Below are 26,295 nucleotides of genomic sequence, written 5' to 3'. Positions count from 1 at the left end.
CGCGCCGGGGCGGATCCGGGCGGTGCGCGGCCCCTTTAAGGCTTGGCCTACGTGGCAGCCGCTGGAGCCGCAGCCGACGCGGAGCGAGGCCGGCCGCCGGGCACTTCCTGTGGAGGCCGCAGCGGGCGCGGGCGCCGACGGTCGAGGGCCAGCGAGCGAGCGAGCGGAGCCGAGCCGAGCCTCCCGCCGTCGCCATGGGCCAGAACGACCTGATGGGCACGGCTGAGGACTTCGCCGACCAGGTGCGGCCTGCGGGCCCCTCCCCCGGCCCCGACCCAGACCGCCCGGGCCGCTCCGGAGTCGGCCTCCCCGCGAAGGGCGCCAGGCCCGGGCCGCCCCCCGACTCCTTGTTCCCACAGAGGGGCCCTCCGCCCCGGCCTGGACACCCCCAAACCCGGCCTGCGAGCCCGGTCTCCCCTGCCCGCCGGGCCGCTCCCGGAGCCCGGGCCTGGGCGCCCTGCCTGGCCAGCCGCCCCCACCCTCCAGCCTGCCCGGGGCGCGGGCCGTGGGGGTTTCCTCGCGGGCCGGCGGCGCGAGTCCTAGGGTTGGGTCGGGTCTGAGGCTCGCGGGGGGCGCCTCGGCGTTTGGAGCTGCTGGGGGTTCCGCGCACGTTTTTCCTCTCCCGGAGTGGATCTCCCGGAGGCGGGCTGGGAGCTCGGGGACGAACGGGGGTTGGGGGTCCTCCCGGAGGAAAGGGGGCGCGCCGGCGTGCGCCCCAGCTGCAGGATGCCGCGGCACTTTTTCTCCTTCCCAGATGTGCTGGGCTCTTGGGGTCCCTTTGACCCTGTCTGCACCTCTCCCTCGCCGTTTGGACTCTGCCCGGGGCTGGATCGAGTGGGGACCTGTACACAGCCCGGGAGGAGGGGAAGCTTATCTCCCTGATAGTTTCCTTCCAGAAGTGTCCAGGTGGCATTCTGAGCAACAGGGAAGCCCTTGAAACAGGCGGTTGGGTAACTGTTGAGAGCATTCGGAAACAGGGTGGACAGGATCCGATCCTACAAAGTGAAGGGACACGCAACTCCCTTCCCTCTTTCTTGATTAAGCTTGGCAAAAAAAAAAAAAAAAGGTGGTGCTGGTTACGCAGATTTATGCCTTTTACTTCTAAAAGAATCCCGTTATGTCGACAGATTAACAGCCTTATCCCCGCAGGGAGAGCCTTCTGTGGCCCACTTGCCGTTCTTTCCTCGGTTTACTTAATGTGTGTGTGTGGCTTTGCTAGAGTTTTAAGTAGTGATGGTTAAATTTTTAAATTTTTTCTGGAGGTGGTAGTGAGTCATCAAACTCTGAGGCCTAGACTTATTGGAAGGCTTGTGTATGTGTGGTTTAAAAAAAAAAAAAAAGAAAAGAGTAAGTGACCGTTTTCTAATCAGCTATCGAGCTTTTCCGTTCCTCCTGAGGGGTGCTCTCTTTCTAGTGTGACCTCACCATCGGTTCTCATTGCAACACTTTCCTGCGAGCCAATATTTTAAACTTTTGGGGAAAAAGTGTATCAACTTGACGAAGCAGTTTTTTCCTAAGGTCCTGATTTTGTGCTTAAATATGCAATTTTATTTTTTTTTAAAATTTTTTGTTGTTGTTGTTCTTTGAGACAGCGTTTCGACCTTGTTGTCCAGGCTGGAGTGCAATGGTGTGATCTCAGCTCACCACAACCTCCGACTAGTGCAATGGTGTGATCTCAGCTCACCACAACCTCCGACTAGTGCAATGGTGTGATCTCAGCTCACCACAACCTCCGACTAGTGCAATGGTGTGATCTCAGCTCACCACAACCTCCAACTTCCGGGTTCAAGTGATTCTCCTGCCTCAGCCTCCCGAGTAGCTGGGATTACAGGCGTGCGCCATCATGCCCGGCTAATTTTTTTTTTTTTTTTTTTTTTTTTTTTTTTTTTAAGTAGAAACAGGGGGCCGGGTGTGGTGGCTCAAGCCTGTAATCCCAGCACTTTGGGAGGCCGAGATGGGTGGATCATGAGGTCAGGAGATCGAGACCATCCTGGCTAACACAGTGAAACCCCGTCTCTACTAAAAAATACAAAAAACTAGCCGGGCGAGGTGGCGGCGCCTGTAGTCCCAGCTACTAGGGAGGCTGAGGCAGGAGAATGGCGTGAACCCAGGAGGCGGAGCTTGCAGTGAGCTGAGATCCGGCCACTGCACTCCAGCCTGGGTGACAGAGCGAGACTCCGTCTCAAAAAAAAAAAAAAAGTAGAAACAGGGTTTGTCCATGTTGGTCAGGCTGGTCTCGAACTTCCGACCTCAGGTGGTCCGCCCACCTCAGCCTCCCAAAGTGCTGGGATTACAGGCATGAGCCACGGCACCCAGCCTTGAAAGACACAATTTTAAAACTCTGTCCCTTACAAAAACAATTCATATCAAAAGCCCTCAAGAACTTTTGATACGGTTTTGTCAGTTTTCATTGACATAATTTATAGTGACCCATTTATGTTTCTCCAAGTCACAACTCCCTAAGAAGATGGCTCCTCATAGCCGAGGGAAGGATGAGAGTTACGTACACTCACTCTTTGTCCTGGAAAACCTGGGATTTGCAAGTGAATTTCATAACCAAATCTAGATCAAATGTCTCCAGTCAAGCTGGTGCCCACTAGCAAATGACAGACTCTCCTCCTGACAAAAAAAGTTCCCAGTCTCTTCACATACTCCTTTCTTGATGATTTTTTTTTCTTTGTTTTTTTTTTGAGACAGGGTTTCGTTCAGGCTGGAGGGCAATGGCTCGATCTTGGCTCACTGCAACCCCCGCTTCCCGGATTCAAGCAATTCTCCTGCCTCAGCCTCCTGAAAGCTGGGATTACAGGTGCCCGCCACCACGCCCAGCTAATTTTTTTTTTGTATTTTTAGTTGAGACGGGGTGTCCCCATGTTGGCCAGGTTGGTCTTGAACTCCTGACCTCAGGTGATACTCCTGCCTTGGCCTCCCAAAGTGCTGGGATTACAGGCGTGAGCCACCCTGCCCGGCCTTTTCTTCTTGTTTTGTTATTAATGGTTTTTTTTGGAGACAGAGTCTCACTTTGTCACCCAGGCTGGAATGCAGTGGCACTCAGCTCACTGCAACCTCCACCTCCCGGGTTCAAGCTATTCTCCTGCCTCAGCCTCCCGAGTAGCTGAGATTACAGGTGTGCGCCACCACACCCAGCTAATTTTTGTGTTTTTAGTAGAGACAGCGTTTTGCCATGTTATGTTGTCTAGGCTGGTCTTGAACACCTGACCTCAGGTGATCCGCCTTGGCCTCCTAAAGTGCTGGAATTACAGGTGTGAGCTACCGCGTCCAGCCTTCTTCATGTGTTCTGTTATGTTTTAAATGAAAGAAGCAGTAGCTTGGAACTGGAAAGGCTCTTGAGGGGGTACAGAGTCAACCTCTCCCAGGTTACTGAGAGGAGGCCAAACCCACTCAGGCTCCTAGACTTGCCTGTGGCCACTGAAGAAAAGCCGGGTCTTGGTCCCCAGTGCCCCCAGTCCCTGGTGTTGCTCTTCTGGCACAAGTCAAGGGAAGAGCACTAGCGGGTGAAGGGGCTGCTCACATACAAAACCCAATGGGTTAGGACCATGTCTGCAAGGCAGCGCAGGCTGCTGCCGTCAGATGATCTCATTAGAGTCCGCCTGGGTGGTGGCAGAGCATGGCTGCGGGAGCTTCCATGCCCTTTTGTGGGCAGCTTGGGAGCGCAGCGACTTGTACTCACCCAAACCTCAATCAGACAGACACAGGCAGGTTAATAGGGTTCGAAGTCAAAATATGGCTTCTTGTGGACAGAATCTGACCAAGCCCAGGTGGGGCTTTGTTTCTGTTTATCCACATAGTACTTAAAGCTGCCAGACCAGGTTTTACATGAAAATGACCTAATTTGAAGCCAATAGGGGATTACCATGGAAGTCACTGATCAGATAAAGTGACACATCCATTTTTTCTCATTTTCAGAAAACGAGCAAAGCCGAAGTGACAAGATTTGACCAGAAAGTGTGGGCTGCTGAAAGCAAGACCTAAATAAGCTTAGTTTCCCAGGCCCAGTGTCTTCCGATATTATGACAATGACATTAAGTCTTTCACTGAGCCAGGTGCATGATAGACATTCCTTGTGTGACCTTCCTGACTGCAGGAGGTGGACCAGAGCGTCTCCATCTTCAGATGGGCAGAGGGATGTTGGCTGGCTGCACTGGCTCGTGGTGGGCTGGAGACTGAGTCCACATCCTTTTACCCCAAAGGCTGGGTTCCTCACTGCTTGGTGGACTGTGACCTTTCCTTCTGGTCTGTAGAGGCTGGTCCACGGGGACGAGCAGTCCGGTTAGTTTCTGCTGGCAGGCTCCCCCCAGCTGCATCTCTTGTCTCTCTGCCTCTGGCATTAAGCTCCTTGCTCTGGCAGCCAGGGACAGTGTCCTCTTGCTCCCGGGAGCCATGTTCTGTAGAAACTGCTGAGACATGCTCTATGCAGGAGCTGGGCATTTGGAAGCCATGGGAAGGGGCCAGAAACTCTAATGAACTCAGCAATCCAAACTAATGTCCATGCCTGCAGCTGCTCCTCATTGCCTATTAGACCCTCTGCAAAATGTAGCTTCTAAGCAATTTATACCCATAAACAGCAATATTAGCACTTAATGGGTTCTGCCTGGTGGCTCATCACCAAGGTGACAGAAAAGCTGCATGGGGCCTTCCTCTCCAGTGTGGCCTTTGATGTTTTTAACCTGTCCTCAAGAGTGGCAGAGCTAGTCCTGGGCCCTGGGAGCTGACCTTGGCCCTAGCTGAAGTGCTGGGGAAGCGAGGATGGGCCTGAGGACACCTGAACCCACAGGTGGCACAGGCACTGCGAGGCTCCCGATGAACACCGTGCTGGTGGCTGTCTGGTGTGGCGAGGTCCTGTGACAGTGGCAGGCTCTGTCATATCCTGCCCTATACCATGAAGGAGTGGGGAGAGAAGGCAAAGAGGAGCTGACTCACTTTTCTTTGTGCGGTGATCTTAACAGGAGGTTAAAACACAGCCACCTCACTCTTTAGGGGAGTGCGGGGGAGAAGCAGGGGAGGTTGTGGTTAGCGAGGCTCCTCCCAGAACATGGGGCCCAGTCGTTCTCAGTTACGTCTTTCCTACAGTTGGGATTTTGATCACACAGTTTTTTAGTAAAGCCAGGCCATCATCTCCCACACTGGGCTGGCGACACCTTTTCTGGCCCTGCAGGGTGCGGTGTGAACCTATGGAGCAGCACGGGAGGGAGGCTTGGGGAAGTTCTGGAGCTGCAGTGAGCCAGTGAGCTGGAGCCAGCTCTGACAGGCTGATGTGAGGGAAGCTGCTGGGCCGAAGGTGCTCATTTCTAGGATGTGTGGGACCTGAGTTGGGCTTTGAACGAGGCAGCCCCAATCCTTGGTGATCAAGTGCCTTTTTCCTCAATGTTCTCATTCACCACTAATTTGTAAGCCGCTTTCCTCAATTTCTTTCTGTCCTGAGTGTGAAGAGAAAGTGGAGTTTTCTGTGTGGCGTGGGAGCTGCAGGTGGCTGTGATAGTGATCACTGGATGCCCACGAAGTCATCTCTCAGGGTGGATATCATTAATTACGTTTCTAAAATCCCCTTCAGTTGTCTAAAATAACCACCCCTTTGAGAGAAATCTCAGTCTTCCTGTTAAGCTCCTCAGATGCTGTCACTGCTTATGAACCATATCCTGCTTGATGGCGCGGTTCTCGGAGAGACTTAATGAGAAGCTTGGCCACAGAGGTGAGCTAACTGTGTCATCTCCTTCCTGCAGCCTGCCAGGTCAACAGCCACCTCTGGCTCTGCTGTCACAGTTTTCTGGCAGGGGGAGGGGGACTGTCACAGGTTTTATGTGCTCGCCATGTTTACACAGGTCACCTGTGTGCTGGCTACCAGAAATGGCCTGAGTGCCTGCAGTTTGGCTGCTCTTGTCTGTCCTGGGGTGCTGTGTGTCCTTCCTGTGTTGGGGGCTCTTCTCTGCTGTGCTGAGGGGACACTGGCTTTGGGACATGTTCTAGAGTGGCATGACATGGTTCCAGTGGCCAATTTGAAGTAGTTGTGACCAATATGCATGTAGGAAATAAGGTTAATGTTGGGCCCTGGTCTTTAAACATGGCTTTTTCAGTGTTCAGTCCAAACAGATGCTCGGTAGATAGTGGCTGGTTTAAGGGAGACTGCATCAGCCTGACTTACAGCTAGTTAGCCTTCAGTCTGGACCAGGCTTGCCTTTGATTTTTTTTTTTTAATTTTTTTTTTTTTTTTTTGAGACGGAGTCTCGCTCTGTCGCCCAGGCTGGAGTGCAGTGGCGCAATCTCGGCTCACTGCAAGCTCCGCCTCCCGGGTTCACGCCATTCTCCTACCTCAGCCTCCCGAGTAGCTGGGACTACAGGCGCCCGCCACTGCGCCCGGCTAATTTTTTTCTATTTTTTAGTAGAGACGGGGTTTCACCATGGTCTCGATCTCCTGACCTTGTGATCCGCCCGCCTCGGCCTCCCAAAGTGCTGGGATTACAGGCGTGAGCCACCGCGCCCGGCCCAGGCTTGCCTTTGAAAACCAGAACAACCAAGCAGTAGATGTGCTCAGTTCAGAATGCAGTACCTACATTTTTGCATATTTTTCCCCACAGCCAAGAGCTGTGTCTGTCTCCTCACCATGTTCGCGCAGGGAAGGAGGTGTGAATTGCCTGTCCTACCTTCTCTCCCTTTTTTGCTCTTTAATCCTCTTGACCCAGACACTCCAATTAAGAGTCGCAGACTCATCAGAGAGACTTTTAAACACTGCCTCAATCTCATGGGCTGTGCATGTAGCAGATGAGCATGTTAAATGCAGGTCCTGCAATTGGGGGAAGCTTAGACCGCAGCCCATGGCTGGGCTGGTTTGCTCATCTCAGGCCAGTGAGTGCCTCACAGCTGTCATTTTAGAAGCAAGTCAGGACACCTCTGGTGTCTGTCTTGGGTGTGGATTGCAGTCCACCTCTCTGCTGCTGTTGGGGTCCACGCCCCACACCCACACCCCACCCTGGGAGTCCCGCCACAGCTCCGTCTCATCTCAGAGGTCTGCACAGCCTCTTGTTGAGCTCTTCCTTCCCAGTGGTTGCTTCTCCCCTGGTTCAGAGGAGGTAAAGGTCTGTGTCCTTGCTGGGGCTTCCCAGCTGGGCCACGACGTGAGGCCATTACTTGAGAGCAATGGCACATCGCGTGCCGAGGTGGTGTGCTTTGTCTCTTCCACGGAATATGGGTGATTACACTGTTGCTGGGCATTTAGAGAGCAATGGGGCCATGAGGCAGAACCTGGGGAGGGTGTGTGGCGTCACCTTTCCCACCACCCAGTGTGACGCGGGTTGCTTACCCTGTGCACGTGGGCATCTTGTGCTGGTTCTCTGCATTGGCCCTAAAATTCACAGGGGAGTATTTGGGGCCTTTTAAAAAATGAAAAGTGAAACAAGGTCTTCCTCCTAGTAAAACTGGAAAGAATCTTACCAACCATTAGTTCAGCTGACCTCACTTTACTGTAGGATAGTAGAGATGCTCTCAAAAAGGGCGTGTCCAGGTCACACAGTGTGCTGGCTGGACGGTACCAGGGCAGGGTGAGATCACAGGGCCTCAGAGCCTCCACCTGCGCTTCATCTCCCAAACCCGCTTGGTGATTCTCTGGGTATCTGTCGGTCACTGTGATTTCTCCCATCACTTCTGTGGAGTCAAAGGCTGAGTAAATGAGTGCAGAATGACACTGCAGGGCACAGTGGGTTTGGGGAGAATGGCCACCTGGCTTTGTAATCTCTGCCTTCGCTCTCTGCCACACGGGAGCCAATCAACAGTGCTGACCTAGCCGGGGCCCCACCTGACAGGCTGGAGGGTGATCTGAACACCCAGGGGCGTGGTAACTGAGATGGGCAGCTTCAGCAGTGTCTAGGACTTTGAAGCAACTTTAAAAAATGCTGAAAAGTAAGAAACACGCACATCTTCCTTTGTTCCAACAGTAGGTTTAGTCAGCCCTAGGAGGCCTGTGCAGCTGACTTTCGCTCACCTCCCGTGGGGGTGAGCCTCTTGGGTGCTCTTTAGACTCTGGCTTTGCAACATGAGTTCGTGGGTGGGTCCCCTGATCTTTCTCCGAAGGATTTGCTGTGTTACAGGATTTCTTTCACTTTGTATCTCAGTTTTGCATGGGTGATAAGAGAGAAGTGCATGGGGTAAAGCTGCGTGACATTTGTACCTGGCATCGGTAGTGCATGTTGGCTACCTAACCCAGCCGTCATAAATGACCTGACTCACAGCACAGCAGGAAGTCATAAATGTTTTCTTTCCCTTTGACATTTGACAATGATTTCACACACGTGCATTTCATTGCTGTTGAAACAGCTGTCCATCCTGTTTGTTAGTGTGTTTTAATTTGCTCGAGATGATGCAGGCTTTGCCAAAATCCCAGTGCTTTCTAGCCATTAGTGGTACCAGCTTCATACTGTGCTGACAGTTGCTGCACACACAGTCCCCAAGTTAGATCCTGAGCTTGCAGGGGAGAGCTCCGTCAGGGGCCGGGAAGCGCTAGCCCTGGTTTACAACAGCACACATGCGCTGTCCAGAGCCTGGGGCTTCCTCCTGCGCTCTGGAGGTTTTTGGATAACTGTAAACTCGTGATCTTACTATTCAGTCAGGCATGTGGCCATCTAGGCCTGGCACCCTGGCTGTCACCTAAGCCAACCCTTGTTCTGTCAGGGTACTCTGGGCGTCATTGGGCGGGCTGGGAGGTCCAGGCCCTTGGCACCTCAGCCATGTGTGACCTGCAGGCTGGGGTCAAGTCTTGGCATTGCACCATCAGGTCTGCGAAGCCGGGGGAACCCCTTCCCGCTGGGTTTCATATGCCCATTTGTAAGGTGAGGGGTTGGACCAGAGCAGCAGAGATGCCTGGCAAAGTGCAGTGGTGCCTCAGTAGGGAGGCTGCTGCCGGCATGTCGTGGGCAGAGGCCAGGCTTGCTGCGTCATAGCCTGCAGCACCCAGGATGACCCACGGCAGAGTGGCCTGGCCTCAGATGCCAGTAGTGCTGAGGTGCAGAAGCCCTGGATAGATGACCTCTAAGTGCCTTTTCAGATGTCATTCTGTGATCCTAAGTTGTAAATGCCTTTGACCGAAAAGAGCAGCTCTGTGTCTTGCTGCAGTGCCACCTTCGATGACTGTAATTGCCTGCCGAGGCACCGGGGGAAATCAGTGGCAGTGTTAGGGCTGCCGCCTGCTGGGGTCTGCCCCAGAGGGCCTACTGTCAAGTCATGCATCTCCGGGACTGATCCTTGGATTGTCGCATGTGTCCAGACTCACAGGGTAGCGCTCGGGAGCAAGCACTGAGAGCCCCCTAGTCTGCCCTGGGAAGGCACGGAGGCTGACAAGAGCTCTTGCCTTCCGCAGCGTCTGTTCCTCACGCACACCCCGCCCAAGGACGTGCCCGGCAGCGGCCTGGTGCTCCCCGCCGCAGCCACCTCACCCTTGGGTTTCTGTGGCCCTGCAGTTCCTCCGTGTCACAAAGCAGTACCTGCCCCACGTGGCGCGCCTCTGTCTGATCAGCACCTTCCTGGAGGACGGCATCCGCATGTGGTTCCAGTGGAGCGAGCAGCGCGACTACATCGACAGCACCTGGAACTGCGGCTACCTGCTGGCCTCATCCTTCGTCTTCCTCAACTTGCTGGGACAGCTGAGTGAGTGGCTCTGAGGGTGGTCAGGATTCACTGGGCGTCTTGTTCTGTGATCGTTAGCAGTTGGGAGGCTGTGTGTGAACTCGGTCTCCTGAGACTGCTGTCCCCCTCTTCTCCAGCTCAGCTGTGCCAGGCCAGGAGTCTGGTTCTGCGAGCCTTGGCAGGGACGCTCAGTCTCTAGCCCTGGGCTCACTGCTTTAGGGCTTGCTAAGGAAATAGGACATGGTGTCTGTCAGGGACCCAAAGCAGGAGATGCTGGAGTCTAACTGGTTTGGGTGGATCAGAGAGGAACTAAGGCTGTCAAAGACAAAAGTGTCTAAAAAGGATAAGTAGACTGAGGTAAATGGAGAGGGGAGAGCATTCATTAGCCCAGAATGAAGCTCGTGTTGGCTCAGGTCTGCCTTACGGCCTTGGTGGACCAGCTTCTGGTGGCAGTCCTCCCTCCTTTGTACATTACAGGCCAAGGGATTTGCGCTTCCCACCTGTTCAGAAGCGCTCCACAGTAGAGCAGTTAATTGCCTGCCTCAGGTAGGTGGCTGACTGTGGGAAATGGCCCGTTCTTTATTGCGGCAAGGGCTCCACTTTCTGGTGTTTGTGATAAGTCTAGTCAACTTACCATGTGTGGTCCTTGCCTATCATTAATTCTCCTAGAATTTGCCTTTTGCTTGGATAGGTGGTTTGGCTCCCTCTGGACGAAACCAGTTTCTGCCACGAAACTGGATGGCAGTGTACCGAGACAGTGCTGCCCCCAGCCCCAGCACCCACCCTCAGGCCCCCTAACCCTTGTCCTTCCCTCCAGCTGGCTGCGTCTTGGTGTTGAGCAGGAACTTCGTGCAGTACGCCTGCTTCGGGCTCTTTGGAATCATAGCTCTGCAGGTACACGGGCTGTGTGGTCGGGGCTCCCTTCTCTTTGCTCTGGTGGAACAGAGCTTCTGAAAAGACATCCTTGAGGGTTCAGTGTCACTCCCCCTTCAGCCCCTTGCATGTCTCTGACTGCCTGGAGCTCCTTTCTCTTTTGGGGAAGTCGTGAGCCCAAGCAGGGCTGTAGAGGCAGGTCATTTGGTACTGGACCATCTTTTGTCCCATTCCTGTGATTACCGTGACAAGGGAAGTCCTGAGCTTGGTTGCAGCCAGGATGCTGTCTTGTTACCACATTGCTTCATAAAGAAGAATATCTGGTTATTCAGAATGAAATGCAGGGAACAGAATATCTGAATCCACATCAGTGGTCTCAGAATAACTTTGTTCTCCGGAACATCATAGCACATTGCTTGAGAAATAACCACATTTTTGAGCTTAGATTTGTCCTTGGTCTCCTGTGGTGGCTTTGTGTGTTTTAGACTTCAGCTGACATTGGAGAGACTGTCTAATGTATTATGAAGTCTGTGGAAATGCCTTTGGAAAGGCCGAGACTCAAGTGTCTCTCTCTTCTTTTCCCTCAGACGATTGCCTACAGCATTTTATGGGACTTGAAGTTTTTGATGAGGTATGTGCATTCTGGTTGGTTTTAGTTGGTTTTAGTATACACTGCTCATACAGGTTGAGCATTGCGAATCCAAAGTCTGAAATGCTCCAAAATGGGAAACATCTTGGGCACCAACATGACACTCAAAGGAAGTGCTCATTGGAACGTTTCAGGTTTTGGATTTTCAGATTTAGGATGCTCAGCCGATAAGTATATAATGCAAATATACCAAAATCTGAAACACTTTGGGTCCCAAGCATTTCAGGTTAGGGATACTCACTCTGTATTTCTTCTTTTTTTTTTTTTTTTTTTTTTTGAGACGGAGTCTCGCTCTGTCGCCCGGTCTGGAGTGCAGTGGCCGGATCTCTCAGCTCACTGCAAGCTCCGCCTCCCGGGTTGACGCCATTCTCCTGCCTCAGCCTCCCGAGTAGCTGGAACTACAGGCGCCCGCCACCTCACCCGGCTAGTTTTTTGTATTTTTTTTTTTAGTAGAGACGGGGTTTCACCGTGTTAGCCAGGATGGTCTCGATCTGCTGACCTCGTGATCCGCCCGTCTCGGCCTCCCAAAGTGCTGGGATTACAGGCTTGAGCCACCGCGCCCGGCCCTCTGTATTTCTAAACTCAGTTAACTATTGGTTGGAGTAGACTTCTTTGGGTCCAAACCAAGCTTGTCCAGCCGGTGGTCCACGGCGTGAATGCGGCCCAACACAAACTCATAAACTTCCTTAAAACATTGACAGCTTTTTTGCAATTTTTAAGTTTTGTTTTTTAGCTCATCAGCTATCATTAGCATTAGTGTGTTTTATGTGTGGCCAAGACAGTTCTTCCAGTGTAGCCCAGGGAAGCCAAAAGATTGGACCCCCTGGTATAAATTCCGCCTCTTAGAAACAGGTTCTAAAGAGGATGTTGCAGAGCCCCTATAACAGTAGACACTGAAACCATCTCTTCTGACCCCTTATTTCACGGGTATGGGGACTCAGGGTCTGAGTGGAGGACAGGCCTGCCCACGGGGACCCAGCTGGTCAACACTGAAGCTGTGACTAGGACTCGGTTCTGTGTGTGTTCAGGTAGCCTATTGCTGTCGAGTTGTAAAGACATCTCTGTCTCTTCAGCTATGTATGGAACTATGTAAGGTTTTACATGGGTGTAACTTGAGTCTGAGGTCCTGTGCGCATGCCTGCCTGGTCCTGCTTGGCAGATCACTGGGTCTGGAGAAAGGGAAGTAAGGGCCTTCCTATACTGGCAGCAAGTTCTCCCTGCACCTGGTCTCACAGACAGGCCAGATCCTGGTGAGGCTTAGCTTCCAGCCCACATATCTGTTCCTCAGGAACCTGGCCCTGGGAGGAGGCCTGTTGCTGCTCCTAGCAGAATCCCGTTCTGAAGGGAAGAGCATGTTTGCGGGCGTCCCCACCATGCGTGAGAGCTCCCCCAAACAGTACATGCAGCTTGGAGGCAGGGTCTTGCTGGTTCTGATGTTCATGACCCTTCTTCACTTTGACGCCAGCTTCTTTTCTGTAAGTATTCCTACTTGCCTGAATGGGTCTGGTTTCCTGTCCTTTAGAGAGAATGCTGTCCCTCCCCCACCCCCTCCCTGCTCACCTCTCCCTGGTTGGGTACTAACCACAACCTGGGGGAGCTGCTCAAATGGAGCAAACTTTTTGATCCCATTAAAACAGACCAAAACATCGTCAATCTCTTGTGTGTCAAGCCTTCCTTCCAGCAAGTGAAGGCCAGAACCTCTGACCCTGGTGGAGTGTGCTTGGCCCTTGGTAGGGCCAAGGCTCTCCACCCAGGCTCCCCTTACTCTTCTCTCTGTCCTCCCTGTTCATATCTTTCTCAAGTACTTCCTGTGTGTCAGGTGTCAGAGGCAGCCTCCAGGAGCTTCCAGAGCCCATCTCTGGAGCTGACTGAGAGCCCTGGCTAGACAGTGTCCAGGAAGAGCTCCTGGTGCCATGGGGAGAAGAGAGAGGATGTTTCTGGCCTGGATGGCTGGGTAGGCCAAGAAGCACTTGGGAATTTAGTTATGGATTAGAGATTCATCTTGGTAAATCACAGCCTTTTACTAGTTGGGAACTTCAATCTTCCCCAAACCTTCCACATTTCAAAGCTGGTGCTTTATTGTCTCCTGCCTCCTCCCAGCTTTTATCTCCCCTCTTGTACCAGCAGCCGTCTCAGCAGTAGCTACATCAGCCTGATGGATAGAGACTTCATGATATGCAGCAGCTGGAACTTCTGTTTATAAAGCATCTCTTTTCCTCATGTTTATTTTGAATTTCTTATGTTTCAACCTATGCAGATTGTCCAGAACATCGTGGGCACAGCTCTGATGATTTTAGTGGCCATTGGGTTTAAAACCAAGCTGGCTGCTTTGACTCTTGTTGTCTGGCTCTTTGCCATCAACGTATATTTCAACGCCTTCTGGACCATTCCAGTCTACAAGCCCATGCATGACTTCCTGAAATACGACTTCTTCCAGACCATGTCGGTGATCGGGGGCTTGCTCCTGGTGGTGGCGCTGGGCCCTGGGGGTGTCTCCATGGATGAGAAGAAGAAGGAGTGGTAACAGTCACAGATCCCTACCTGCCTGGCTAAGACCCGTGGCCGTCGAGGACTGGTTTGGGGTGGAGTCAACAAAACTGCCAGCTTTTATGTATCCTCTTCCCTTCCCCTCCCTTGGTAAAGGCACAGATGTTTTGAGAACTTTATTTGCAGAGACACCTGAGAATTCATGGCTCGGTCTGCTCTGGAGCCACAGTCTGGCGTTTGACCCCTCAGTGCTGGCCAGCCTGGCAGTTGGAGGCCTCCCCCATGCCAAGGCTTTGGAGTGAACAGCCCACTTGGCTGTGGCATCTCAGTCCTATTTTTGAGTTTGTTTTGTGGGGTGCAGGAGGGCCTTCAGGCTGTGCTGCGAGCAGACACATTGGTATCACCATTCAGAGCAACCTCCCTCTTATTTTTAAGTTTACCTTTTTAGCGAAAACTACTACATGATTTTGGGTGGTTCAGCCAAACCTCAAACGGTTAAATCTCCCTGGTTTAAAATCACACCAGTGGCTTCAATGTTGTTTCTGCCCCGTACTGTAGTAGTTTATAGGAACAGTGAAAACATTTAGGGACACCCAAAGAATGATGCAGTATTAAAGGGGTGGTGGAAGCTGCTGTTTATGATAAAAGTCATCGGTCATAAAATCAGCTTGGATTGGTGCCAAGTGTTTTATTGGGTAACACCTTGGGAGTTTTAGTAGCTTGAGGCAAGGCCGAGGGGCAAAGGAGTCCTTGGGGAAGCTGCTGGTCTGGGTGCTGCTGGCCTCAGAGCTGGCAGTGGGGAGGGCTAGTGAGACCACACACGGGGTGGCCCCAGCAGCGGCACCCCGCAAGCCAGCCTGGCCAGCTGCTCCTCGGACCAGCTTGGGGAGCTGCAGCCGCTGTGGGCAGGGGGTGTGGCGGGAGCTCCCAGCACTGGAGACCCACGGACTCAATCCAGTTACCTCACATGGGGCCTTTTCTGAGCAAGGTCTCGAAAGCGCAGGCCACCCTGGCTGAGCAGCATCCTCCTTTCCCAGCTGCACTCGCCCTGTGGGCAGCCCGACACGCCACTTTCCCGAGGCTGTTGCTCACTCAGATTGTCCGTTTGCTATGCCGAATGCAGCCAAAATTCCTTTTTACAATTTGTGATGCCTTACCGATTTGATCTTAATCCTGTATTTAAAGTTTTCTAACACTGCCTTATACTGTGTTTCTCTTTTTGGGGGGTTTAACTGCTTGTTGCTCCCTGTCGTCTGCACCATAGTAAATGCCACAAGGATGGTCAAACACCTCTCTGGCCCCTAGACCTATCTGGGGAGAGGCTGGCTCAGCCTGTCTCCAGGGCTGCTGCGTCCCGGCCCCCAGCCTGCCTCCAGCTTGGCCTCTCGTCCGTTGGCTCTGCAGGGCAGCGGTGAGGCAGGTTTCTGCTCATAAGTGCTTTTGGAAGTCACCTACCCTGAGGAGGGGGCACTTTTTAACACAGCCGAGCTAGTCCCAACGCGTTTGCAAATCTTCCCCTGGTGGCCTACTTCCTTACCCCCTAATATTGGTAAGATTAAGCAACGGCTTCAGGACATGGGTTCTTTTCTCCTGTGATCATTCAAGTGCTCACTGCACGAAGACTGGCTTCTCACTGTTTCAGCCTCACCAGGGCTGTCTCTTGATCCACACCCTGCTCCCCATTAGTGCCGTATGACAGCCCCATCAAATGACCTTGGCCAAGTCAGGGTTTCTCTGTGGTCAAGGTTGGTTGGCTGGTTGGTGGAAAGTAGGGTGGACCAAAGGAGGCCACGTGAGCAGTCAGCACCAGTTCTGCACCAGCAGCGCCTCCGTCCTAGTGGGTGTTCCTGTTTCTCCTGGCCCTGGGTGGGCTAGGGCCTGATTGGGGAAGATGCCTTTGCAGGGAGGAGAGGGTAAGTGGGATCTACCAATTGGTTTTGGCAAAACAGTTTCTAAGATTTTTTTGCTTTATGTGGGAAACAGATCTAAATCTCATTTTATGCTGTATTTTATATCTTAGTTGTGTTTGAAAACGTTTTTGATTTTTGGAAACACATCAAAATAAATAATGGCATTTGTTGTATGCAGTGTGATCCTACAGTGTTGCCCAACCTGACTGGGGCTCCCCTCAGGATGCCAGTGGGTGAGTCTGCTTCTCCAGGCTTCTCTGAAGACCACCCAGAAGCCACGTCCAGAGAGAATTAGTCCCTCAGAGTCCCTCCTGCTTCCTGGGTGTGGGGGACAGACCCCCTCAGCCCTGCCTTAGAGGGCAACAGATGTCACGAGACAAGGGTAAGTGGGAAGAGAAGACATGGGGACAGCCAATCATTCAGAGGACATGCGGCTTGATGAGGAGCCGGGGAAATATCTGAAGGCTTTCTTGAAACTTCACGCCATGGGCTTTTATTAACCTGGCTGTTTACAGGAGCTGAAGCTCTTGGGTTTGCAGTGATGACTCTTGAACTTCTTTTTCAACGAGCCCAACTGCTTCTGTGGGATAAACAGAATTCTGATTACTGAGCCCTTCTGATCCCATGGAGAAGGGGGCCCTGGAGTGCAGGGATTTCCCACCCGTACAGCCTCAGAGGTGTTGGTGTCAAATACCCACAGAGGCTTTCTCCGCCCCCGTTTCCTTAACAGCTGCAGGATTAGACTGCGCTCAGCAGAGCCTTAGAGGAGCATGGTGCAATGCCACACGCTAATTAGGACCTTGACCTCTTCTAGCCTTGGTCCTGCTTATCTACCAAAGGCGGGGAAGTCTCTACTCCTGCCCTGATGGCAAAGGCAAAGGTGGTGGCTAGTAATCAGGTCCCTGTGCCCAGAAGTAAGGACAAACAAGCCACAGCTCATAGTCTGAGGTGGGAGGGTGTCCTCAAACCACTGGTCTCGACCATGGTCCATGGAGCCTGGCTTCCACAAGGGGCTGGCTGGGAAGCAATGGCAGCCACTCATGGCCTTCCGCCAGCCAGCGGCCTCGGCTTCTAGTCCTTGTGTGTTGTTGGCTTGGGATTTCACTTGTGAAAAAGGTTGTTTTCTTTTCTTTTTTTTTTTTTTTTTGAGACGAAGTCTCGCTGTGTCGCCCAGGCTGGAGTGCAGTGGCCGGATCTCGGCTCACTGCAAGCTCCGCCTCCCGGGTTTACGCCATTCTCCTGCCTCAGCCTCCCGGGTAGCTGGGACTGCAGGCGCCCGCCACCGCGCCGGGCTAGTATTTTGTATTTTTTAGTAGAGATGGGGTTTCACTATGTGAGCCAGGATGGTCTCTATCTCCTGACCTCGTGATCCGCCCGTCTCTGCCTCCCAAAGTGCCGGGATTACAGGCTTGAGCCACCGTGCCCGGCCGTTTTCTTTTTTTAAACAAATGGAAAACCATCACTAGAGGAAGCCACTGCCACACTAACAGAGTAGAGGTGACAGCTCACCTTCCCGCGCTTCTGGACCAGTCCTCGGTACACGGCTGTCTCTCTCCTGCCCTCATCAGTGACCTTCTCTCTTGGGGGCTTTGCCTTCTCATCCTGTTCCTCTGTCAAAAAGTCATCAGTGCCATCCGCGTCCTCTGTGCTTCCAAGGTCCTTTCTGGTGAATAGCTCAGCTGGGAGGAACACAGGGATTGGCTGACGGTTATTTTAGGCTGAGTTCACCACCTTCTTTGCAGGGGACGCCGCACCACGGTCTGCTCCCTGCTGACAGGAGAGGGTCAGGGAGAGGCAGGGGTCGTTCCGCTTACGTGGGTACAGGTCTGTCATGCTGTCGTCACTTGGAGCTCCCCCTTCATCACTGGATGTGGCCTCCCAGAAGGCTTCCCGCGGGCTAGGCCCGTCACCGTCCATCTGGTCCTCCCTCCTCCTCCTCCGGTGCACCAGGCAGGCAGGGACGTACTCCACCCCTTGCTTCTGACATTCTTCATCTGGGAGATAAGCCAGCACACGCTGGGCACCTCCACACCCCCCACGGTCCTCTGGGCCACAGCTAACCCGTGGAGCCTGCACTTGGCCAGGGCCCCACAGCCCCACTGCCCTGGACAAAAACCAAAGCAGCTGCTGGGTGCCTCAGCTCTGTTCCTATCAGGCGTGCAGGGAGGGCGGTGGGGCAGGGCTGCAACCAGGAGGCAAGAAGATGGTACAGGTCTACTGGGCCTTGACCACTCATCCTGGATCCAGCCAGGCCTAGGAAGCCATGACTAGGAGGGCACTGAGGTGGCCCAAGGCCAACTATGCCCCAGTTAGGTTGGCATGGCCTCTCAAAGGCAGTGTGGGCTGGCAGTGATGCCACCCTCTCCCCAGCAGCCTGAAGCCCTCCCTCAGCACATGGGCGGGGGTCAGTGGAGGTTGGCTGCCTGGCCTTTGCTGCCCCTTAGTGGGTGAGAGGGGAGTTGGGACAAGGCTTCCATGGAAGGACCTCACTGGAATCACCACCGTTGTCCCCTCGTATAGTAGAGGGTCTGCTGGGGCTTGCCCTCCAGTCCAGCGCAGCTCCCATCCTCGTCCCTCATGGGCTGCACGAGCCCTGCTGGGCCCTAGCCGTTGATGTGGTGGCCCATCTCCAGGGCTCTTGCCCTCCTTCTCTCTGCCACCCACCCCCATGGCCACGCAGCAGCCTTGTCACCACCAGAACTTGAAGGCAGAGCCCCCTCACAGCCACGTTCGGACTTCTCTGGACCACTGCCTTGTAGGGACCTCAGCACCCCAGTCCCGTCTCAGCTCCACGGTCCATCATAACCACTCTTCATGGGAACCCCGTGGCCGCCTGCAGTTAGAACCTTCCTGCCCACTGCCCGACAGCTAACATACTAGCTGGAAAAAGTCCAAGCCCCAGGCTGGGAGCCCTCGTGCCTGCAAGGCCTCTGCAAGGTGCCCGCCTTCTACCTGAGAAACCCTAGTCCGCCTTCTCAATCCACGCTCATGCTTGGGAGGGCTGGACCGCCTCTCCGAAGACTCATCAAAAGCCCGTGGACGCATCTTCCCATCCACGAGCCAACCTGAATCTGTCCGCTCCAGCCTCTGTCCATTTCCCTCCTTAGCTAGACTCCAGAAAGACCTTTCGGTGACCCAGCACGTGCCTAAGGCCGGATACTGCCTTCATGGGCTGCAGCCTACGCTCCACTCCAGCCAGGTGTCCCTGCCAAACTTCGGGTGCCTCACCAAGGTTGCCAGGGGCCTCCACGTTATCAAATACATCATTTGTCTGTCCTCATCTTCCCTTCAGTAACACGGGAGGACTTCCATTCTCTTGCTGAGGCTCAGGACCAGTCCTCTCTCCCTTCTCTAAACTCGCGCTGGGTGCTCTCAGCATGGGTGTCCCTGTTTCAAAAACCCGATACTTCCCTAATACACACCTTTCCTAATACAGCTCAAGCTTCAAACCTTCAAAGGGACTCTGAATTCTTCCCCCAAAACCCACCGTCTTTTCCTGGATGGCCACAGTCAAGGGGCCCTCCCTTCTCAACCACGCACACTGTCCGCGCAGCCCCGGCCAGCCCTCTCCACACACCCACTGCAGCGCTCCTGGCCGGGCCTCCGGGCCACCCCTGCTGTGCACACTAGCCCAGCCTGTCCTTTGGAGCCTACCTCAGCTAACACATTTTTGCCTCAGACATCCATGGACCCTGGCTTCTCCCTGGGGTGCTGTTCTCCCCGACCCCACTGCTACCACATCCCTCCAGCCTCAGCCTCGAGCGAATCCCTCAGCAAGCCTCCCCAGCCCTCCTGTCTCCGCAAGCCCACCCCAGGTCCCTCGCCAGGTTTCTTCCACACTTTGCATCGCCACGTGCACCCCCTCCCTCCCAAGCCTGCTTCTGGCTCTGCGCCTGCCTGCACTAGAAGCTGTGGGGTCAGGGGCCATCATCCCTCTCTTCATTGTGCCAAAAACAGGCATGGTGCATCAACACGGATTGCTGAAGGATGACCTGCCTTCAAGCACGCTCCATTTGGGGCAGGGCGGGCATGCACTCAGATGGCGATGCACTGATGGGGGTTCACTGGGACTTACATTTACACAGAGCTCGCTGGTACCGCCGGCCCTGGGTGTGCCTCAGCACGTGTTCTGGGCACTTGTTGATGTGCCGCAGGGTGAGTTTGCAGAACAACTGGTGCCTACAGAGCAGAGAGACCAAGTTTGTAGGGACAGTTCACAGCAAGGATTCAGACTGGTGGCTGTGTCTTGGACTCATCCCTGGACGGTCTACCGGGGACGTTGTACCATGCGGCTTGGGCATAGGGCTTTTAAAGGCTCCCGGAGCAATTCCACTCTGAAGCTGGGCGGAGAACCGCTGACCCAGGCAGACTGCAGCCTCTTAATGTTTACCGGAAAAGTAGGCATGGCAGCCTCGCTGACTGCTCCAAGATGAGTTCATGCAAGAGGACGACTCCACCTGGCCAAGTGCTCAATGAATGGAAAGATCCCATCTCTGTTTTGACGATTATTACCAACCCTAGTTCCCTGGTAAATCAAAGATCCCTTCTGGGGTCAAGAGAAGAACCCAACGCTGTTCACAACCTCAGGTGACAAAGCACAAACCTCTACTCCTCTGTGAAGCAGCCACACCCCACAAGACAAACGTCAGGTTTACCGAAAAGCAAACGAGCTCACCGAGAGGCCTCGCCAGGATCGCAGGTGACTCCAGCACCCGGGCGCCCACCTAGATCCCAGGGCTCCCAACTCTGAAAGAGCGGGGGCTGCAGCACTGGCGGAGTCCTCAGGAGGAGGGAATTTTGGGGTTCACCACCCAGGACCTGTCCTCAGCCGAGCCCTCCCGGGAAGCTCCCTTAGAGGGGGCTCAGGCACCGGGGGGCACCAGCGGAGGGGCTGTCCTAATTGCTCTGGGCCTCCCCACGCCGCCGCGGACCACCTACGGGTTCTTGGTGCTGGGCACGATGTGCGGCTCGAACTCTGCAAAGTCGAAGGCCGGGGAGGCGCGCACCAGCCGCTGGTACTTTTTGCCGCGGGTGTACACCTGGAGCTCCGGCAGGCGGCAGGGCAGCTCATGACCAGTCAAGATGCACCTCACCTGCGGACGCAGGGGCAGGCGGTCAGGAGGGCCGGGGCTCCTGCCACGCCCGCTCCCCGGTGCCCCTCCTGCCGCGCCCCCTTCCCTCCCCTCCCCTGACCTCGCCGCGTCCTTTCTCCTGCCCTCCCCTCTCCCCTGCCCTCCCCTCAGCCCCCTCATCCCAACTGCGCCCTTCTCCGCCACTCCATTCCCCTCCCGCGCCGCGAACCTTGCGGGCGTCCGGTTGGAGCCGCAGGCTCGGGTGCTCGCGCAGGAAGGCCTGCACGTCGGCCGGGAACTCGCTCATGGCCGAGGCGCCCACAGACCACCCCGGCGGAAGCAGCTCCCAGCACGTGGGGCCGGGAGCGGGGCTCTGGGCGGGACTCGGCGGCGACCCGGAAGCAGATGCCTCCTGCGTCCTGGAAGAGCCTGCCGGGCCGGGTGCGATGGCGGCGGTGGCTGCGCTGCAGCTGGGGCTGCGGGCGGCGGGGCTGGGACGGGTGAGCGTGGGGCGCCGGGGACGAGAGGGCGGTACGGGGCGAGGGGAGGGGTCCCGGAGCTCAGCCCGCCCGTCCGTGTCCGCAGGCCACTGCCAGCGCCGCCTGGAGGAGCGTCCTCGGGGTGTCCCCGCGCCCAGGTGAGGGCCGCAGGCCGGGCGGTGATCTAGGCGCCTGGGCAGAGCCACCTGCTGTCTGCCCTGCGCTTTGAAGGAGTGTCGTGGGGATTGAAATGAGCCAACTGCCGGCTGAGCGGAGGTTCCCTGGGAGTGAGAAGTTCCATATTAAAATGCTCTCAGTGGAACTGTGGTCGTGTGCCGGGCATGTAGCGAGCGCTTTGTCCTCACAACAACGCGAGGGGTAGCTCCTTGGTCGTTCCTGTGTTACAGAGAAGGCTCGAGAATTACTTCCTAACGTCCCATCCAGCGAATGGGTGGCCAGCCCAGGCTGAAAGCCCAGGGCTCTAAAAGTTAAAGCGCATCTAAACACTGCGGCTTACGTGTTCCTCTCAGTGTGCAGCACAGGTTATTTTGCCGTGTGTAGAGTGCTGTGCAAGCCTGCCAGCTGCGTGTTTTTTTTTTTGAGACGGAGTCTCGCTCTGTTGCCCAGGCTACAGTGCAGTGGCGCTGTCTCGGCTCACTGCAAGCTCCGCCTCCCAGGTTCACGCCCTTCTCCTGCCTCAGCCTCCCGAGTCGCTGGGACTACAGGCGCCAGCCACCACGCCCGGCTTTTTTTGTGTGTGTTTTTAGTAGAGATGGGGTTTCACTGTGTTAGTCAGGATGGTCTCGATCTCCTGACCTCGTGATCCGCCCGTCTCGGCCTCCCAAAGTGCTGGGATTACAGGCGTGAGCCACCGCGCCCGTCCTTTTTTTTTTTTTTTTAATAAATAGCATCCGCAAGGCCGCTGGTGCTTTTCAGCGGATGGGACTCACCCTCTGAGAGCTTAAAGGCACCTTCTGTGTACATTCTTCCATCTTTACATTTACAATGAGTTGTAAAAATGGAAAGCTGTTAAGAGAGCTCTGTGAGCCATTACTCTGAGCTGATATGTTTCTCTACATAACACAATAACCACTAGTGCCTGGCTAAGCTACTTAGTAACTGTAGCTGCTTATTTTTTGTGTTTTATTTTTTGAGACAGTTTCCCTCTAATTGCCCAGGCTGGAGTGCAGTGGAACAGTCTGCTCACGGCAACCACCTCCTCCCAGGTTCAAGCGATTTGCCTGCCTCAGCCTCCCGAGTAGTTGGGATTATAGGCATGTGCCACCATGCCAGGCTGATTTTTGTGTTTTTAGTAGAGACGGGGTTTTCCCATATTGGTCAGGCTGGTCTCAAACTCCTGACCTTGTGATCCACCCACCTTGGCCTCCCAAAGTGTGGGGATTACGGGCGTGAGCCACCACGCCCGGCCAACTGTAGCTGTTTATTAAATGCATTTTGAATGGATGAATGGTGCATCTTAGTGCAGTGGAATACATCTATATTGTTGAGTAAAAAGGCATGAGTTACCCAGGGTCGTGGTTGGTGGCCAAGCCAGCACTGAGCCCTAGATCTCACTCAGTTGGCAAACATACTCAGTGTGTGCCATGTCCCGGCCACTAGGTTAGGAGCTGGGCTGGATACAGGTGCTGCTAGTTGGCTCTAGGAAGCAGGTTTTGTTTGGTAGTACTGGAGTCTGTCTTGGAACTGGCTGCTCCAGGTATCTGTTCAAGGGCTCCTGGCCCCATGTCAGTGTTGTGAAACTTTCTCCAGGGGTGGCCTGGAGGCCAAGCAGATGTGGCAGTTCTGCAGCAGAAGCATCTGCCACAAAAGCGGAAGATGACTCCATTCTTCAGTGGGTCCTGCTCCTCATCCCTGTGACTGCCTTTGGCTTGGGGACATGGCAGGTAAAGACGGGCATCTGGTGTGCGTAACTCTGGGCCCTTGACCCTGCTGCCATCTGCTTGGGCTTATGCTCTGTCACTGTAGGTCCAACGTCGGAAGTGGAAGCTGAACCTAATTGCAGAGTTGGAGTCTCGAGTTCTGGCTGAGCCTGTCCCTCTGCCAGCAGAGTGAGTGTGTGGCTGCCCCCAGGGCCAGTCTCACTGGAGTCCAACAGCGGAGCCCTGGCTTCTGCTGGCCAGCCTGCCCCTTTTGGCAGGACTTTTAGTCACTGCCTTGACCTCAGGTGGGAGCTCTCATTATCAGTCATCCTGTTGGGCTTGCTCTTGACACATGACTGCCCTTGTGAAGCTACCTGAGGCCACCTCCTGACATATGGAGGAAAGTCTTACTTTGCATCCTGGGTGTCACCCTTTTTTCAGGTGTAGTGAACTTACCCTCCACAGGGCCCAAGGCTCTGTGGCTGAGGACAGATAATGTAGGTCTCACTGTGAGGTGGTCTTTTGAAAACGTGCCCTAAATGATTTGTCTGCTGTCTCCCTAGAATATGCCCTACAGAGACAGGTATATTCACCCACATCTGCCATTCAGGGCAGCAAACAGTATGCTAGATTTGGCCTGCAGCTGGGATTTTGGCCCACATATTTTTTAAAATTCCACATATTCATTGAGGAGTCTAGATTTTTAGCTTCTCTTGTAAAGCTGGACTCTGGCAGTGCAGATCCCCATTCCCACATGGCATGAGGGCCACTTCCCCTTCAGAGAGCATGCCCTTTGCCTTTCTCCTTTACTTGTCTGGCCCTGGTGGGCTGTGTAGTCTGCCACCCTCATTAGGGGATTCGTTTTCCAGCCAAACCTTGCTCGGCCACTGTTCTTATCTCCATGCAGCCCAGTGGAACTGAAAAATATGGAGTATAGGCCAGTGAAGGTCAAAGGGTGCTTTGACCACTCCAAGGAGCTGTATATGATGCCCCGGACCATGGTGGACCCTGCCCGGGAGGCCTGGGAGGCCGGCCGCATCTCCTCCTCAACTCAGAGTGGGGCCTATGTGGTCACTCCCTTCCACTGCACTGACCTGGGGTGAGTAGGGTATGTGGGAGCTGGCTGTCCTGGCAGAGGCAGTCGGGGTATACTAATTTACATCACTATTTCCTTCACAATCCCTTCACAAAACCTTGGTAAGACCCTGAGGAACCCAAGGTACCCAGAAGATTCAATTCCTTGCATCGTTTAAAGTCCCTAATTGTGACATTGACTTAAGCTTCTCAGCTGGTTCATTTATGACTGGGTAATTTCTATATGTTGACCTCTGAAGGGAAAGGAGGGATTCATGAAACAGGGGACCCTCCTTTGGAGAACTGTCCAGTTGCCCACACATTAGATGATGGCGGACTATGAAGAGAGGCCAGTTGAGAGGAATTCAAGAGAAAGGACCTCAGCTCTACCTTGAGGGAGTGGAGGCAGGGATGGTTCCCTAGGGGGCGTTAAGAGATGGGAAGAACATTCCGGGCAAAGCAAATGATAGGTACAGGAGCACCTGTGTGATTAACTGGGCAACTGGAGGATTCACGTACAAATGAAAATACCTGGGGCTCTTGTTAACCCATGGGTTCCTGTTTTAGGCCGGGGATAGGGCCCAAATGCTCATCTCCAGCAGGCTGGGGTGACAGGGTTGCTCCTCATGGCTGCCCTGGTTATGAGGGATTGGAGACAGCCATTGCCACAGTTCAGGGGAGAGGTGTGGGGTCTACTCTTGGATGGCAGTGTTGCTCACCAGTTGCACACTGTAGTGGGTAGACCACGAGATGCAGAGATAGAGGGGAAAGCCGCATTTTTCAGGGAGGCTTTTACTGACCACGAAGGGGCCTCAAGAGAGGAAGACTGCCTGTGTGGCACTGCCAGGGCTCCCCTGAGCCAGTCCTGTTTTAAAAGCCTTCCTTGGTGCTCTAGTTGTTCCTATGGGTGCCTGAGTGACCGTGTTTATTCAAAAACCCTCCCCACCTGACGTAGCACTTTCATTACCCTAGAACCACCATCCTGGTAAATAGAGGGTTCGTTCCCAGGAAGAAAGTGAATCCTGAAACCCGGCAGAAAGGCCAGGTAAGGGACATGGACTCTTCCTACTTTAGAGAAGGCTCTGGGAGTCCGCCAGGCTTTGTGCAGTCTCACACCTTCCTTTATAGATTGAGGGAGAAGTGGACCTCATTGGGGTGGTGAGGCTGACAGAAACCAGGCAACCTTTTGTCCCCGAGAACAATCCAGAAAGGAACCACTGGTATTACCGGGACCTGGAAGCTATGGCCAGAATCACAGGCGCAGAGCCCATCTTCATTGACGCCAACTTCCGTACGTTGTGACCAGCCCACCCCGGAATAAGTAGCTTTTGTGAATAACTGTCCTTCCTCCTAACTCTCATTGCCCAGTCACTGCCATGGCTTATGTTCTCGCATGTGTGTATATGAGTGGGGGAAGGGGGGCAGCAACTCAGCAAAGAGGAACCTTGGCAAGTACTGAGCAGACAAGGCTGGGGATGGTCACCCAAGGTAAAGGCCATGCAGGACTTCCAACTGGCCACGCAAAAATGACAACCACTAGGAAGTAATGCAGAGGCTGGCAGGCAGCAGAGGGTGGACTTCAAGTCTGCTGTCTCTGCAGAGAGCACAGTCCCTGGAGGACCCATTGGAGGGCAAACCAGAGTTACTCTGAGGAACGAGCATCTGCAGTACATCGTGACCTGGTGAGTCCCCAGCGACCCTCTGGCTCCCTCCCCTTCAGCCCAGCAGCCTAATGCTAGCTTTCTTTCAACCCCAAGGTATGGACTCTCTGCAGCTACATCATACCTGTGGTTTAAGAAATTCCTACGTGGGACACCTGGTGTGTGACAGATCAGCTGCTAAAGCCCTGTCCCTGAATAATGAAGTAAAAAGACTGCCTTTATGCTGGATCATGTGCTGCTAGTATAAAGTTCTGGCCTTCTACCTTAAATGAGCTCATGAAGGGTTGATAATAAAATCCTGGCTTGGTTTCAGTCCAAAGAACTTTCCCAAAACTTGGCAAGTTACATCTCTAGGAAACAAAACACCTGGTGTAAGAATATATAAAGGTGGGAAGGACCAGGTGTGGTGGCTCACTTGAAGTCAAGAGCTGAGACCAGCCTGGCTAACATGAATCAGCCAGCCACCTGGGATGCTGAGGCACCAGAATATCCTGAACCTGGGAGGCGAAGGTTGCTGTGAGATCACGCCACTGCAACTCCAGCCTGGGCAACAGAGTGAGGCTGTCTCAAAAAAAGGGTACTT

At 54.1% G+C, this 26,295-nt stretch overlaps 3 protein-coding genes across 3 annotated transcripts; 2 read left to right on the top strand and 1 right to left on the bottom strand.

Annotated features, from left to right (window-relative positions):
* The first annotated feature begins 50 nt into the window (after positions 1-50).
* SURF4 (surfeit 4) lies at positions 51-15,719 on the top strand. The gene is made up of 6 exons (XM_008005786.3): positions 51-242; positions 9,462-9,648; positions 10,445-10,521; positions 11,088-11,131; positions 12,438-12,624; positions 13,407-15,719. Exons 1-6 carry the CDS (start codon positions 195-197, stop codon positions 13,671-13,673), a joined length of 810 nt encoding a protein of 269 aa, XP_008003977.1. The 5' UTR covers positions 51-194; the 3' UTR covers positions 13,674-15,719.
* On the bottom strand, positions 13,407-20,994 carry SURF2 (surfeit 2). The gene is made up of 6 exons (XM_008005785.3): positions 20,848-20,994; positions 20,485-20,639; positions 19,622-19,725; positions 17,361-17,540; positions 17,056-17,225; positions 13,407-16,126 (listed from the first exon to the last, which is right to left on the bottom strand). The coding sequence occupies exons 1-6, from the start codon at positions 20,923-20,925 to the stop codon at positions 16,043-16,045; spliced, it is 771 nt and encodes a 256-aa protein (XP_008003976.1). The 5' UTR covers positions 20,926-20,994; the 3' UTR covers positions 13,407-16,042.
* Positions 20,995-21,002: 8 nt separating this feature from the next.
* On the top strand, positions 21,003-26,031 carry SURF1 (SURF1 cytochrome c oxidase assembly factor). Its single transcript, XM_008005781.3, has 9 exons — positions 21,003-21,118; positions 21,204-21,255; positions 22,868-23,001; positions 23,084-23,166; positions 23,885-24,076; positions 25,024-25,096; positions 25,180-25,342; positions 25,652-25,733; positions 25,809-26,031. Exons 1-9 carry the CDS (start codon positions 21,065-21,067, stop codon positions 25,876-25,878), a joined length of 903 nt encoding a protein of 300 aa, XP_008003972.3. The 5' UTR covers positions 21,003-21,064; the 3' UTR covers positions 25,879-26,031.
* The last annotated feature ends 264 nt before the right edge of the window (positions 26,032-26,295 follow it).

This window comes from Chlorocebus sabaeus, chromosome 12 (assembly GCF_047675955.1).
Source record: "Chlorocebus sabaeus isolate Y175 chromosome 12, mChlSab1.0.hap1, whole genome shotgun sequence".
NCBI lineage: Eukaryota > Metazoa > Chordata > Mammalia > Primates > Cercopithecidae > Chlorocebus > Chlorocebus sabaeus.
This window is presented reverse-complemented; position numbering and strand designations above follow the sequence as displayed.

Coding starts and splice junctions, on each gene's coding strand:
- SURF4 (XM_008005786.3), top strand. CDS start 195: ATGGGCCAGAACGACCTGATGGGCACGGCTGAGGACTTCGCCGACCAG. Junction 243..9,461: donor CTGAGGACTTCGCCGACCAG/GTGCGGCCTGCG, acceptor GTGGCCCTGCAG/TTCCTCCGTGTCACAAAGCA. Junction 9,649..10,444: donor CAACTTGCTGGGACAGCTGA/GTGAGTGGCTCT, acceptor CCTTCCCTCCAG/CTGGCTGCGTCTTGGTGTTG.
- SURF1 (XM_008005781.3), top strand. CDS start 21,065: ATGGCGGCGGTGGCTGCGCTGCAGCTGGGGCTGCGGGCGGCGGGGCTG. Junction 25,097..25,179: donor AAACCCGGCAGAAAGGCCAG/GTAAGGGACATG, acceptor CTTCCTTTATAG/ATTGAGGGAGAAGTGGACCT. Junction 25,734..25,808: donor CTGCAGTACATCGTGACCTG/GTGAGTCCCCAG, acceptor TTCAACCCCAAG/GTATGGACTCTCTGCAGCTA.
- SURF2 (XM_008005785.3), bottom strand. CDS start 20,925: ATGAGCGAGTTCCCGGCCGACGTGCAGGCCTTCCTGCGCGAGCACCCG. Junction 17,541..19,621: donor CCAGCGAGCTCTGTGTAAAT/GTAAGTCCCAGT, acceptor CTTATCTCCCAG/ATGAAGAATGTCAGAAGCAA. Junction 17,226..17,360: donor CATGACAGACCTGTACCCAC/GTAAGCGGAACG, acceptor TGTTCCTCCCAG/CTGAGCTATTCACCAGAAAG.